At 42.2% G+C, this 15,953-nt stretch overlaps 1 protein-coding gene and 1 long non-coding RNA gene across 2 annotated transcripts; both read right to left on the reverse strand.

Moving 5' to 3' along the window:
* Positions 1-401: 401 nt before the first annotated feature.
* LOC121962901 lies at positions 402-5,912 on the reverse strand. Its single transcript, XR_006107180.1, has 3 exons — positions 5,773-5,912; positions 2,256-2,614; positions 402-496 (listed from the first exon to the last, which is right to left on the reverse strand). It is a non-coding gene; the product is annotated as an uncharacterized LOC121962901 (long non-coding RNA).
* A 1,055-nt stretch (positions 5,913-6,967) lies between these two features.
* Positions 6,968-15,014, reverse strand: adamts1 (ADAM metallopeptidase with thrombospondin type 1 motif, 1). The gene is made up of 8 exons (XM_042513129.1): positions 14,045-15,014; positions 12,291-12,631; positions 12,069-12,201; positions 11,048-11,505; positions 10,288-10,474; positions 9,452-9,630; positions 9,061-9,236; positions 6,968-8,828 (listed from the first exon to the last, which is right to left on the reverse strand). The coding sequence occupies exons 1-8, from the start codon at positions 14,667-14,669 to the stop codon at positions 8,087-8,089; spliced, it is 2,841 nt and encodes a 946-aa protein (XP_042369063.1). The 5' UTR covers positions 14,670-15,014; the 3' UTR covers positions 6,968-8,086.
* Between the last annotated feature and the right edge of the window lie 939 nt (positions 15,015-15,953).

Here is a 15,953-nt window from a genome sequence, read left to right on the forward strand (position 1 = left end):
ATGTATTTATTGTTCTGTTCTTAATATTTAGATGATTTGTGTTCACTTGTAATTAATAGACTTAAGTTTTGCTATGTTTGTTATTTTTATTCCTTATTTTTAGGCAAAATTTGGCAAATGGTGATAGAAGTTGTTTATTCTGCAAAGCGGTTGCAGTTGGATTTTAAAAGCACAATGTTTTATTTTCTTAATCCAGTAAATATATTCTAACTGTTTCCAGAATTGTCAATTTACAAATGACTGATTAAAAATTTAAATATATTATTTTAGTAGTGTATTGAGGTGATCAAAGTGCTACAAACTTTATTAGTGATAATCAGGTGAGGTGATATTAGTAATGGTCATATTAAGTTCGTTTATGCTTTTATTGTGAAGACAGAATTACCTGTTTCCCGGTCCTGTTGTTATGTTTCTGTCAGTCTTGATGCAGACGGAGGGGAAACGCCTGTGTGTGCATGAGCCCCCTGCTTCACGCGCTGCTGTCACATCACGACCTCTATAAAGATGAAAGAGGAATCAGACAATGATCAGACTGTAATGACCCAAAGGCTGCACAGCACGCCGCTTCACACCTGTGTGACGACACTCAGGGCTATTTTTTTTTTTTAAAGAACTAAAACATCATCAGGCGCCCTGCTTTCTTGTCAGGTTTAAATCTGTCCTGAAGCCTTTGTGTCATGGGGTAACATGATTTTATTAACACCTCTGCAACACACGTGTCATGTCAAAAACACTCAAAAGACAGAGTGATTCCACAGAGGCGTCCCCAGAAAAAAAGGGCCACCCAAAATTGTGCGTTGGCACACCAAAATCAAAAACCAAACTTGAATTTTAAGGAATTCTATGCTTTTGTTAGTATATTGGTTGGTTGAATACTTGGTTGAAACATGTGAAGACAGCAATGTGCAATGAAAGAAGGCATAACCCCAAAATTTGCAAGAAATTAGAAAAAAATGACCTCATAAATAATCTGGAATTTACTTTTTCAAAAGGTAAAGAAAAAGAAAGTAAAGAAAATCAGAACATAGGGTAACATTACAGTTCTTGTGCTGCTTTCTGATGCCCTTTACAAGTATTTAAACATTGTGAGAAAATTGGTGCAATTTCTTTCAAAAATATGGGGAAAAAAACAAAGAGCAACATGCTAAGAAATGTTCTACTAAGAAATCAGCATATGTAAAAAAATTGTTTGACCAGGGAAAAAGAAAAATAGCTGGGAAAAAGATACTAGCATGAAAGGGGCAGAGAGAGAGGAAGACATGCAGCAAAGGACAGTAGGTTGGAATTGAACCTGCAGCTGCTGTGGCAAGAATACTGTATATTGTTTGTACATGGTACACGTGCTCTACCAGGAAAAAAAATATTTGTAATTATCAAAATAATTTTCATATATATATTTAAATTATGTTACAGAATGTAATTATGTTTAAGCACTTTTTTCAGGTAATTTCCTTATTTGTTGGTTTTTTAAAAATGTATTTCTTTTCTTTCTTTTTTTTTTTTTTTTTACTAATTTTCAGGAAAGTTTGTTGTACTTTTAACAAATTTATTGCAGTTTTTTGTCATTTCTTCTTTCGTAGTTCATTGCCTTCTTTCCATGTTTTTGAAAGAAATCATGCTTTGTTTTCTCAGTTTTCAAAGGGTCAGTCTGACAGAAGTGCAGGAGTGAGTCTTGCATTAAACCAAAGTCCAGTTTATTCCTGAAAGGACACTCTTGCACCCACAGACAAAAGTTTGCAGACCCTCACACCCACCTGCCTCCCTCTGTGCTGGGAATATTTTGGATCAAAAACGCTACTTGTGTTAACCCATAGAGACTTAACTACAGTCATAAAACTGACAATTAAAGAGCTAAATAACTGCTAAAGGCTCCTGGTTGGCGGTGAACAGCCGTAAAAGTTCATCATCCAAAAATATTGTACGTTAAAGAATAACATATAACTTTGCTTTAAATAAAAGACATTTTTCCATCACATTTGTTTTGACAGACCGAATGAAGCTTCAGGCCAAAACGGATTTAGATTTTAAAATATGAATTCTTTTTGAAGTTTGCAAACTGGATCAAATTTGCCGTGATTTAAACAAACCTTTATGTGCAGCCCCGGGTGGCAAAAGGAGGAAGATAATTTAGTTCTGTGAAATGCCACCCACATTGAGCGGCGGTGATTCATAATGCCTTCCAGATGTTTCCTTTAAACCTTAATGATGTGACGCCTGAAAAAAACAAGCAGGTAAAAAAAGGAGCCATGACTTACTTGCAGACGTGCATATTAATGCTGACATTTTCCTCAATGATTCTTCCTCGTTAGTTTCAAAGTCAGGAAAAAAAAAAAAAAATTCACTGTGTCCATCATCGCCTACGCCGGTTGTTTAGGCTTCCAGAGCCTGGTGACACATTATGCCATTACGCAGATTACAGAGACGGCCAATCTTCTTCTTAACCATCCATAATTACAGGATAATGATTTCCTTTGTGCTGCGGTGGGAGCCGACAAGGCGGGAGATCATCTTCCTCAGGGCCCAACAGGAAGTGCCACACAGGCTTCAGCTTTTAGAGACCGCGGTGGGGCATTTTCTGGTTCCAGCTGGGGTTCAGAAAGTTCTCTGGAGATACCTGACAACAGAAAGATAGAAAAGTTAAAAAGAGAACACAGCGAGGTGAGGATGCAAAAAGAATTTGTATGTAAGACGAAAATACATCACTGATGTGCTAAAGGTAATTTCTACATTATTAATCTATAACAAAGGAAACTGAGGAAATTCTGCATGATGTGAAATCCCTTTTGCAAACATATATGAGAGCTGGACTGTCCAGATATTCCTGAATGATTCATCGTGTATTTTAGGGACATTAAAAAGTGACGTGACAGGCAGCTGTAATATGTTATGTTAGTTGTATCATTATACACATATATTTTCATATTTTTCAGTTTTTTATTTTATTACTAAGTTTTTGTTTTTGTCTTGGTCTGGGTACTGATTTGGTTTGTCATATTTGTCTTGTCTTAGTCCTGTCTTGGTTTTGTATTGCTTCTATTTCACTTACTAATGACAGTTTTGTTTAATCTTTACTGGACTGACCAATTATTACTGTATTTTTTAAAACTGTCCAATTTGGAAAAAAAAAAACGATAAACAGATTGTGGAAAAAAAAGAATGGTAGATATCTGAAAAAAATCAGCTTATGCTAATAGCTGGTTTTAGTTGGTTTCAACTGGTCAAAGATGATGGTCCAGATGGTTTTGCTGGTTTTGCTACATGTATCTTTATACATATCCTGTGACAGAAGACTTAACTGGTTCATGCCCTTTGCTTTTCATCCAGATCATGACACAGTTATTTCTCTATACTCAAGGACATTTACTTGGTTTCAGTTTTACAGGAGCTTCAGTGGATAAACCAGCTAAAGTGATCATCACAAGCTAAACCATCAAAGATTTGCAAAAACATCATTTTTTTAAAACCATTGATTCACTTATAGATACAACGAAATACAAAGTCAACAAAGCGATGATAATGGATTGGTTATTGGATAAAAGTGATAAAGCAACAACAATAATTGACATAAAGATACTTTTCCATCCCCATTTGAAGCTGTTTTTATCAGTAGGGATGCTACAGCTTTCTAAATGGATTCATCACTGAAAATAACTTAAATATTGCAGCTCTGTGTTACAATAGCTGCTTGTTTGTTGCATCAGTCGAGCTTTGATTAGAGCTGAAGTAAGGCACTCATTTAACAGTCTGGTTGATCCAGCGGGGTGTCAATCCAGTCATCTCATTCTCAGATGAACATTTAAAAAATTGCAAACAGTTCAATAAGCCACTTCACAAGGACTGCGCCAAAATAAAATACTGGAGCACACAATTCACTTAAATATTTAATAAGTTGCAAACAACTCAACGTTTTGACGTGTAAGGGGCTGATTGCTTCAACTCAAAGATTAAAAACTATTTTAGAAACACTTGAAGAGCTGGATTATTGACAATATAAGGACATTAAAATTTGGTTTGATTTAGGGGTAGAAATTACAGTTAAAACCTCTTTCTCACCAAAATTATCAAGTATATGCAGGTTTTTTTTAAACATGGGTAAACCCACTAAATATGTCCTTTTCCTTTGTTAGAGTCAATTTAGTGTTTTTAATTCAGCTTATTTGTGCATCATTGCCCCTCGCTTGCCAGGCAATTCGATAGATGCTGACAGGATACTGAACCCTAAATAAAAGGAAGTGAGGCTTTCAGTTGTGGGGAAATCCAGAATTTGAAGCCTGCAGCGAGGATGGAAAGAGCATCTGAACTCCCTCTCCGCCTCTGCTCTGGCCGTCGACTTGAGAGAGGTAGAACAAGCCGCTGAAACACCCACTGTTGCACAGTAGAGCTGTGTAAATCACTCTGCAGGAGGTTTTTTCTCTTTTTTCTGTTGCATCACGTTTGACATTACGAAAGCGCCAGAAATCAGGGCTAGTGAGAGACAAGCAGTGGTGAACAGTAAACAGCAGCCCAGGGTGGATGTAATGATGGGTTTTTTTGTTTGTTTTTTTAAGATGATTTTTTTTTTAGCTTTTTTGCCTTTAATAGGACAGCTTAAGCGTGAAAGGGGGATGACATGCAGCAAAGGGCTGAGGCTGGAATCGAACCTGTAGCCACTGCAGCGAGGACATATCCTTTGCACACTGGGCGTCTACACAACACACTGAGCTACAGGGCACACACACCAAAAGATTCGCTGACATCCAAAAATATGTTAACGAAGTTCATTCATGAAAAGGAATCAACTTATTATAAGGTGCACAATCTTGGAGTCAAAATAATCACAGCGATCAAAGGAAAAGTTCGGTCAACAAAAAATATGGCGAACCACTTCACCCTCTCTCCTATCAACCTGACCTAACACTCCCAATAATCACAAAACTAAGAAAAAATAATTTCCAAAACACAAAAATCCAAATCAATATGAATGTTACAAAATTCCCTCCTTTCAAAGTTAATTCAAGGCTCCTAAACACACTAAATAAAAAAAAAGCTAGGGAAAAAATGTCCAGGAGGTAAAAAAAGAATCAAAAAGCTATGAAAAACTATATTTATAATGATCACAATTACATAATTAAAATTGTGATAGAATATTAGCATATTTTTAGTGTTTTAAGTTTTTTCCAGGGCTCTTTTTTGTGACTGATTTCCAGGTCATTTTCTTATACTTTTTTTTACAGAAAGGACAAAGAAGAAAGGAGGATCTTAACAGATAGCTGCCATCCTCTCTCTTGAGCTCTGGGAGGCGCTACAGAGCCCGTCCGGCAACTAAAAATGTATTTAAGAAGTCCTTTATCACAAGTGCCTTCAGTATTCTCAACTCAACAAAATAACTGATGAGTATTAAACCACGGACAGACAATGACCTGAACTCACTGTTGTGTTAAGTGTCCCTAATGACCTGTTTATGAGCTGTGTTTTTAACTGACTGTCTGCTTTTCATTGTGCTGTCTTCTGTGTGTGACAGATTTTAACCCTGGTGGACAATAAAGCTATATTTTCTATTCTATTCTATTCTTCGAGTCAAAATCTTTTTTATTGAAATTTTTCAGTATAAATGCAGTGCTGAATGGTCATGGCAGGAATATGAGATAAGTCAAGGTATATATCAACAGCAGGTAGCATACATGTATCCAGAGAAACGTCACGGATAAAGTAAAACATAAATAAAGGTAAAGAAAAAGCTAAAATAAATACACTCGACTTTAGTTTTTTAAATATGAAAACATACACACTTACGATTGCGGAATTGCATTCTTCGACGTGCAGACTGAAGGCGGGAGACTCCTACCTGCAAACTTCCGACCAATAAGGTACCACCTGAGCCACGTACTTCCTCCCAAATTTCTCTACCACACATAACTCACTTCGGCAGATCCTAAACCATCGTCTGTGTTGAATATTTCAGTGTCTCTGCTGCCTCTGGGCCTGATTAATCACAGGTGTGCTCAGCTCCTCCCTGCACTGAGAGGGAGGGGCAGCACGTGAGCACAAAACACAACCCCCCAGCACCAAACAACGACGTATCAGGCAAACGTGCAGCTGTAAAGGTCAATTCAAGTAGCCACTGGGGCCCTGAAAGGTTATCAGGGGCCCACAAGTACATTTATGCCCTGCAGCAGTTTGCTCAGACTGCCCTTTTCTGCAAAGTTCACTCACCGCGGAGGGAAGAAATATCCAAATTAAATAAAATGATCAAATACTGCCATCTGGTGGACAAATGATTGAATAACAAAATATACGTGTTAACTGCACAAGATCATTCAAAAAAATATATCAAGTGTTAAAATGCCCTCCAAAACTCGCCAGGATTATAGAAATTGATCGGAATCCCTCATTAATTTTGTGTCTATTTATGGGCATTTACTGTTGTCTTTGTGAGGACCAGTATCATTTTAACCCTCTGAAACCTGAGCAAATTAGTTTGATTTCTCTCAAAAACATGGAAATGCAAGAATAATAATCTTGAGAAGAAATTATCCCCAAAATAGCAAGAAATTAGTAAAAAGTCAAAACCTGAAAATAAGCAAAAAGAAAAAAAATAAATGCAAACTATTTAAAAAAAGGGAAATTAACTGAAAAGGTGCTTAAAAATTCTTGTAATTTTATAACATAATCTAAAATATGTAAATATGACTTTGATAATTAAAAATATAGATTTTTTCACTGGGGAAAAGCTCATATGGTAGAGCAGGCGTTCCATTTACAAAGGATATGTTTCTATATATATATATATATATATATATATATATATATATATATAGATAGATAGATAGATAGATAGAGAGAGAGATCTTGCTCATATTTATTTGTTAATATAGTCATTAATTTTTTTGATATTGGCAAAAATGTCATTCCATATAATATAAAAATTGTGAGTGCAAATCTGTGCAGCTTCCAACCCCAAACAGACAAACCACTCTGAGACATCAGCTTCACAAGTCAATGTGATACTTTATTCATGAACCTAGGACCATATATATATATTTATATAACATTGTATAAATACTCTATATATTCTACTCCCTTCTGTGATCTCAATAACAAATAAAAAATAATATTAAAAAAAGCCACATGATTATATTTAACAGGCTGTACAAAAATAAATAATGTTTGGATATTCTGTACAAAAGGAAAAGACTGAAAAAAAAAACCTTCGCAGAAGGCAGGAGAGACTTACTTATGAAGTAGTAGCAGGAGACAAGTCCCTCTTTAGGTCTCCACGCACACAGACATGCACACACACACTCGCGCAGACACTCCTCTTTGGTCTTTGAAGAGTTCCCTCATTGAAGGCTGTGTAGACGAGGGCAAAATATGGCTAAAGGACAAAGTACAGCGTACTGAGGCATTTAGGGACAACTGGGTGTTACGATGTGCCGCTGGCAAAAACAAAGATGAAGTGCTACAAGGTTTGTGATAAATAAACTGGCAAGTTTGAACATAAAGACTATGACTATTAGCTTTTTTTATCTTCCATACCTGATGGGGCGAGTAAGCAGAATATGAGCTACTCTTTCATTTGTTTCTTTATAAACTCTGCAATAACCTCCCCCACCCCCCAACCCCTGTGTCCGTCCAGCCCAGCTTGGACAAACATCATATATATGCATTAAAAATTTGACACACACAAACACGCACACACAGTCTTACACTCACTCACACACAAGCATGACACTGGCACGGTAAGCAGCATGCTCATTTTTGGAAAATCAGGAATGTCCATGCTTTCTTCCCATCAACGGGAGGCAAAATGTGCCACCGCTGCGCTGAGGCCAGACAGGCAGCGAGCTGGAATCAGTCTTATTGCTTCAGCTGGGAGGCGCCGTCACTGTGGACCAACGCCCGGCTCCAGAAAGGATGGAGGGTAAAGCAGTCACCGTGGAACCAATGTGGGAGCGTTCGACTACCTGGAAGCCACGAAAACCTCTCTGGATGTAAACATTCATCTGCCTCTTTAGTTTGTCCATGGAAAAAAAAAAAGGCGGCAGTGACGGTCAGAGTTTTTAGTCTTTCTGAACGTTGACGGGAGGTTTGATGGTCGGAGCAGTCCTTAACAGGCACTCTGATTGCACAGTTCCAGCAGAGGTCGCGGCCTGTCTTTGGGGTCACAGCTGTCATGGGTTAGCGTGCGCCCATCGTGGCCGATGCAGCGCAGTTGGCGCTTGCGGAAGCCTCGGCCGCAGGTCTTGGAGCATACCGACCACTCTCCGAGAAGCCAGGAGGGACAAGTCTGGGTGGCGCAGGACCGCGAGGCCAAGGGGCGCAGCTCCTCTGGGCAGTCTCTTGAAGGTCGACCCTGGGGATCCAGACACACCACCTCTCTCTGCTGCGTCCCTCCTCCGCACGTCTGAGAGCACGGACCCCACTCCCTAAGGGTCCACTCGGCTCCATCCACCTCCCTGATGGCATTGATGGACTGGCGGCGGCCTCCGTTGCTGTTGGAGACTGAAGCAGCGTTGTTTGGTCTTGGGGCAAAGTAGCTGTACTTAACCCGGGGCCTCGGGGCTTCGCCCACAGACAGCACCTGGATGGTGAGGGGCTCGGGGAGAGGGGCGAAGCTCCGGAGGCGCTCCAAGGTTGCGGAGGAGCCACTGTATCGCAGCAGAGCCCCTCGTAGAGCAATGTCTGTCTCCATGGTCATCAGCTTGTAATCGCCATTTAACAGATAGGTTCCATCCTGGCGACGCACTGCCAAATAGCTGTTATCATGACGACCGTTGCCTGGTGCACGCTGCTTCACGTCCAGGTGAGTGGCACCAGCGGGGATGGTTACAACATCCTGGTAACCAGGCCTGAAACAGAGGCAGACGGAGGTCAGACGAGGCCATGAAACGTATGTGTGCATGCATACGATGACGTTTCAGTTTATGTTCTTATGAATATAAAATGCCTCTGGGATGACATTTTTCTGTGGACCAAAATTAACATTGCCGTGGTTCCCTGTTTACTCGTTTCCAGGTTTTAGGACTAATTCCTGGGGTTTTCTATATGTTTGTGTGTGAGAAAAGGCTGCTTGATAATTACCTGGCACGCTCCAGAGAGCCAGACACTTTCTTGCAGGTGGAGCCGTCTCCACCGCACACGCCACACTTATCAAAACGCCGACTGGAGCCAATGATGCGATCACACCCAGCCTTGACACACTGGCCTTGAACGCAAACTGAGGTGGAGTCTGGGCTGCAGGGCGTACCATCAGCCACCTGTGGGCAGCAGAGAGACACAAATGGAAGTTGAGAGTTTTGTCTAGTGAGACTGTTACATAAGTCAAAAGGTAGAAAGTAAAAGTCGCCTCGGGGCTGAGAGAAATTTCAACTGCTGATACTTCAACTTGCAGGTCTACACAGGTAAGCGCACTAAAATGAGATAAACTAAGACTGAAAAAGTTGAAAAAACATCTTTAAACAGAGTTACTCACCTTAGATTTGAGGACAAAGAAGTATCCAGTCCCCTTGGCGCGGCACATCAGCTTGCAGCGGTCTTTGGGTGAAACTCCAGCATACTTGGGCACCCACTCGACGCCCTCGCCTGAACCCAGCGACACTTGGGCTGACATGTCGTTGTGGGCCAGGCACTGTTCCTCTCTGAATGACAGGCCTGAGAAAGAGACAGAGGAGGGTCAGATTTACTGCTCGTTCAGCCCGACTCGCACGCTAACTTTCACACTGAGGTGGCGAGGTACATCAAAACATGGCTTCTTCATGAGAACAACTGCAGCATATGGTGCAAAGTTGTAAACTTCTGAAAGTCGTGACACACCAAGCCAATGGCTGCCAACACTGGGCTGACGGTGAGCATCAGTGACCATTATCGATGCAGTGTTTCCTGCACCGCTGGCATTTTTCTGCCAATTCAGCATGCTGAAACAGTGACAGAGTCTGCGAAGCCTCTCAGTGAATGAAATCACTCTGATTGGCCGTTCAGCTCAGCACACGAGAAGAGAAATGAAGGGAGGAAGTAAACAAACGGGTAACGTTTTTTACACGAGGTAAGATTGTTTTCTTTAACCACTGAGCTCTAAACAAACACATTTCCTGATTGTTTGTGTTGTTCACTGACGCACGGTAAATATGTTTTGATCTTACGAGCTTGTTGGTTGTCAGTTTGGTGTGTTTCTGTGCAACTTTTTGACAGAGACACGTCGATGTGAGGCAAAAGAGCAGGAAGCTTTTGTCACCGCTAGTTCTCAGATGTAGGCTTGGTGCGTCACGGTTTTAAGAAATAATGTTATCAGAGATTTCTGTGGTGTCTTACCGTTGGTGTCGGGGCAGGCCTCCGTGTTACAGGAGCGGTACTGGATCCTCTTGCCCTCGCAGTACTTGCCCCCGTTCTTGGGCAAAGGGTTGTCACAGGAGCGGAAGGAATACTGCACCCCTCCGCCACAGGTCCGAGAGCAGTCGCCCCAGGGACCCCACACTCCCCAGCCACCATTGACAGGAGTCTGAAAAAAACGAGAACGTGAGCGTTACAACTCTGAAACAAGTTGGAATTGGATTCATCTGGAGGCATGAGGCAGTTTTTCTGCATGATTTGTTGTAAGGATGAACGATATTGGATTTTTTTGGCCGATATCCGACATGTAAGAACTCCTTTGGCCAGTAACTGAAATCAATATATCCACTTTTTTGGAAAATTATGCAACTGTCTTCCCCAAATCCCTGACTTGAATATACCCCTTTATCTGTATTCCTGTACCCTGGTTTAACTTTATTTTTACATGTATTTTCATTTATTGACTTTTTTATTGTAACGTCTGTTTATCTGTCTGTTTAATTTTTGTCATATTCTTCATACATACTTGTGTATCTTTCAGATATGTTTGTTTTTACTTGTGCTATATTATTTACATGATAAAAACATAAAAAGGTTTGTCATATCTGCAGATATCACCATGTTGGCCGTTCTGATATTTCATTTTAAAGCCAATATCTGCTGATACTGATGACATGCTGATATTATCCTGCATCTCTTCTTTGTTGGTTTTGAAGTGTAATTCGTTAGGTCTGCTTCCTACCTGGAGTTTGGCGGCTTGGCTCTTTGTGAGACACTGTCCGGCCACACAGTAGCTGTCATGCCCGCACGCTGTCCCATCGGCCCAGGGGAAGTTCTTCGTCTGGCACACCAGCAAACCATTGGATGTCGTCACAGTGCACCACAGAGCTGCGCACGTGGTGCTCAGATCGGGGCAGTGCTGGGAGTCTTCGCCAAAGGTGAGCCGACACTGATGGTCGGCGTCATAGACGGTCCCGGGCAGGGGCTGAGGCAGCGGCTGAGGTTTGACGGGTTTATCCAGCAGGCACTGACCGTGGCCGTTATCCAGGAAGGTGGTGACCATGAGGGCGGAGCAGGGGGACCACGGCTGCTGCTGGTCCAGGTTGGACAGAGTGGAGGCCATCATGTGGGAGCCCCAGTGGGCGCCGTTGACCCCGGAGCACAACTGGGCGTCATCGTGAGGCATGTTGAAGACGTGGCCTGAAAAAAAAGGGTTGTTTGAGCACCTCAGGCAAAAGTGGCACATCTATATATATCCTGTAGATTTTCCAATAAATGTTACAAAATTTAATTTCTGTCTGTTACAAGCCTAAATTGTGTTAAGATGGAAAAACAGTCACAGACCTAATTCCAGTAAGTGGATTAAAGAGATGTTTTGCAGTCTGACATCAGAGAAACTGACTTGCATAGTAAGAGGCAAAATTAAGGATTTTATGAAATGTGAATAACTTATTATTATTATTGGTAGTATGCATTTATTTATTTGTATTATTCAATTCAATTTATTATTTGTCCCAGAGGACAATTTCAGTTACTTTTTATATTATGCTACTTTCTTATGTATATTTGAAGATATGTTTGTCTACATTTTTCCTTTTCCCAAGAAAGATTTGTTATGTGGGATGGGAATTTTTGTTCTGATTATTCAAAATGAACAAAAAAGTCAATAAACATAATAAAATTTTTTGGTTTTTAATTTTTTTTTTTTTTTTAAAGTGGCACATTTGAAAGGTCCTTGTCACACACTTTATTTTTTTACTTACCGAGTTCATGCGCCACAGTAAATGCAGCTTGCAGCCCATCATCCTCAATAATTGAGCAGCTTCTGTCGGGGTCGCACACGGTGCCAACATCCGCCATGCCAAGAGTGTCACAAGAGTGGGCGCCACACAGGTCCTGGAGTGGTAGACGAAGAACAAAATGAATGACTGAACACTTTTTATATCTCAGATCCATCCAATCACACTTCCTCTTCTCCAACTTACCGTCCTGGTGAAGAGCACGGCGGTGTCATAGTGCTCAGGGTGGCGGTCACTTGGTGGGTTGTGCTGCCGCTGCCACTGGCAGAAGTTGCGGAGGGTCATGGCGGCGTTGGATGACACCTGAGGGCCTCGCTCCTCCTCGTACACCACCAGCAGCTTCACCACCGCCAGGCTGATGGAGTTGTGGATGCTGGGGTGGCGGTACAGGCGGGATGCCACTGCCATGATGGTCAGCAGGTAGGGCTTGAGCCCGGCGCCGTGGAACTCGGCCATGGACTGGTCAGCTACGAGCATGATCTCCAGGTAGCGAGGAGTGGAAACAAAGCGTCTGGTCCTGTGGTGAGCTGAGGGGAGAGTGGAGAGAGGTCAGGCTAAAGAGTTCAAAGGTCATGTGAGCAGATATTAGGTTTCTGGTTTTACTGCGCTGTTACTATGAGACGTTCTATTTTCTTTTAATAGAAATGATTCAGTTGCTTGGACGAGCACGTAAAAGTGTTCTAAAAAGCAGCGACAAAAGAGTCATTTTATTCAGCAGGATAGAGGCTCCACAGAGAGCTCCGGATGTGCCTGGAGGAGCCTGGCTGCCGTGACTCAGCGTCACACCACCGGCGGCTCCTCCTCCTCAGGGTCCACATTCCTAAAATGACCTTCTCTGGTGGAAAATTATGTGAAAGGAGAAAATCCTTTCTGGGGAAAAGTGTCTGCCGGTGCGAGTTGTACCAGGAGGCGAGTTTACACGTCTCAGCACCACCGGGCTCTGGCTGGCCCCAACCCCGCTGCTCCCCTCCCCTTCCTCCGTCACTCCTCCCCCCTCCTCCTCTTTCCCCCTTGGAGGAGTTCGCCCCCCCTCTCTCCTCCCCTCCCTTCCTCGTCTCTGGGAGACGGCGCTGTCAAAAAGGTAGCTGAGTGCACTGTGCATGCTGTGCAGCCTGGCACACACACAACTCCACTAACAGCAGTCTGCTCTGCATTTTCACTACAGCGGCTGACTTCTATATAAGATAAGAAATGTGCTCACATTCTACAGTGAATAAATTACTTTTTCTATGCTTCTTTGGTCACTTTCAAGCAGTGGTGGAAGAAGTATTCAGATCCTTTCCTTAAGTAAAAGTACTAATTCCACCCTGTGAAAATACTCTGTCACAGGTAAAAGTCCTACATTGACAATGTTTCTTAATTTAATCTAAGCATAACCATGAAAAAGTACTTAAAGTATGAAAAGTTGCTGTACCCAGTGCAGAAAAAAACTTCAAAATAAATAAATAAATAAAATAAAATAAAATAAATAGAAAAGAAAAAACACCCCCAAACCCCAAATTATTAAAAAGAAAGAAAAACACTTTAAACTTCAAAAATTATCAAACAAAAGAAAAAAAATCAACATTATAAACAAACATAAAAACACCCCCCAAAAATACCTAAAACAATTGCTGACAATTAATCTTCTGTGAATCCACTGATTGATTAATTGTTGCAGCAGTACTTGTATAAACTGGTAATTTAATTGAATTTTCCAAACTCTTTTTATGTTTATGTTTGTGCTTAATTTGTAAAGTAACTAAAGCTGTCAGATAAATGTAGTGAAGTATAAAGTATAATTTTCCCCCTGAAATGTTTCGGAGAAGCATGAAAAGAAAATACTCAAGTACAGTACGAGTACCTTAAATTTATACTTAAGTACAGTACTTGAGTAAATGTACTCAGTTACTTTTGCGGTTGTTAGTGTGAAACTGCGCGCAGTGTTTCTGCAGCCTCACCTGTCTGCTCTGCGTTAGCGGCTCCGTGCTTGGCTTCTTTCTCCAGATTTTTTGGCACCCTCTCCTCGTCCTCGTTGACCCCGCACTTGGAGCTCCCCTCCTCCGCCAAACTTGCCCGACCTCTCCGGCGGATCAGGTGGACATCCTCCTCACTGCCCGAGAAGTCGCTCGAGTTGAGGGGCTGAATAAAATACTCTTCCCCCTGAAAGTAGAATCCGCCCCTGAGTCCGTGGCACAGGTTGAGCGCAGCGGCAGAGTGCTCCTCTCCGTTCACCATCCCGGAGAAGAAACAGCCCGGCTCGGCTCCGCTCTTTGGTTCCGGTGTCGGTTCGGACTCAGGACTCCCCACGATGTGGAAGACAAACCCCGGCGCCAAGAAGGTCTGGTCGGGCTCGAGCTGCAACACCAGCTCTTTGCCAAATACGTCCAAGCGGTACTCCCTCATCTCCGCCTCCTTCTCCTTCTCCTCTGCGGAGAGAGTCCGCCACGGGTCGATGTCACTCTCCGACCGGGCCGCCGGGTCCAGTCTGACCGGCACCACTGTGCTCTCCTCCCAGGCGCAGTGCGCCGCGCCGACGCACAAAGCTGCGATTAACCCGATGGAAACGTGTAAAAACCCCATCATATAACTGTGAAATCCGACAAGTGGAAAGACAACTTGACAATAAAGTATCTACGAGGAAGCAAATAAATCCTTTTAAAGGTTTTCCACTATAAGCTACAAAGTCTTTGAACTTCCACAAAACTGCCCCCCCAAAATTAAAAAAATCTAAAAAAGGATCAAATCCAGTGCATTTAAAGTTATGTGCAAGTCTGAGTTGTTGCAAAAAAAAGTCCTTTTCATTAAATGGAAATAAAATCTGGATGTCTGCAGTAAATCCAACAGGTCTCTTTCTCTCCAAAACTCAGCAGATGTCTCTGTTTGAGTTCGGGGGCAGGTTTTTTCTCTCTGCTGACCCGCTTAGTGTGTTCTCTGCTGTTGCCTTGCAGTCAGAACAGAGCAGGTCCCTCCTATATATCCCCCTGCCTCGGAACCACCCCTTTCCTGAGGGCCCTTTGATCTGAGAGGAGCCAAATCCCGTGCGCAACGAAAACGCACCAGCGACCTGGAGCGGTGCCATAATAATCAATTACTGTGGAGGGGAGAGAGAGATTTGGGCAGATGAACGTTTTCTTCTTCAAACTCTGTCTGTCACAAGATGTACGCAGTCAAATAATATTATGACTGAACATATTACTCATACAATTACATGTACTATCATACATTAGTGATATGTATAAAATAAAAACTCTCTGGCACTATTGCTGTACTTTTCTTCATCACTGAGCTCAACTCTTACACTATTCCAGCCTAAATGAGGGTGACAGGCTGATGTGGAGCAGTGTTATAGTGACACAGGAGAAGGCAGATGGCAGCAGGTCCGGAATGGTAACCGTATCGTGCTGGCCAAGGCTCCGGGAGTCGTACTCACCTCCTCAGTGCCAAGCCGGCTGTGGTGCGCCGTGGCCGGGTTCGGCAGCTCTGCTCCCGGGGGAGAGGGAGCAGAGAGGGGCCGCTGAGGTCTTAAGGTGGAGCGGGTCTCCCATCGGGCTGCCTGTGCGTACAAAGCAAGGCTTGGAGAGCCCCTGTCCTCCGGCTGCTTCCCCCGCCCGCCCGGACTGCTGCTCCTCTGTAACGGACAGGAAGAGTTTACGCTGGAGTTTCATTAGAAATAACAGACATCTGTTAACACAACTACATTCACTAAAGGCAACTAAAATGATCTAAAGTTATATTGCAATATTTTTAATGATACCATGTTGAATCTATAAGAAATACTGACAAACTATTGTTAGAAATATAAGTAAACCATATAATATAACAATGATCTGATATAATGTTACTACTTCTTTTTTTAATTTAACAATT

Source organism: Plectropomus leopardus, chromosome 24 (genome assembly GCF_008729295.1).
Source record: "Plectropomus leopardus isolate mb chromosome 24, YSFRI_Pleo_2.0, whole genome shotgun sequence".
NCBI classification, from domain to species: domain Eukaryota; kingdom Metazoa; phylum Chordata; class Actinopteri; order Perciformes; family Serranidae; genus Plectropomus; species Plectropomus leopardus.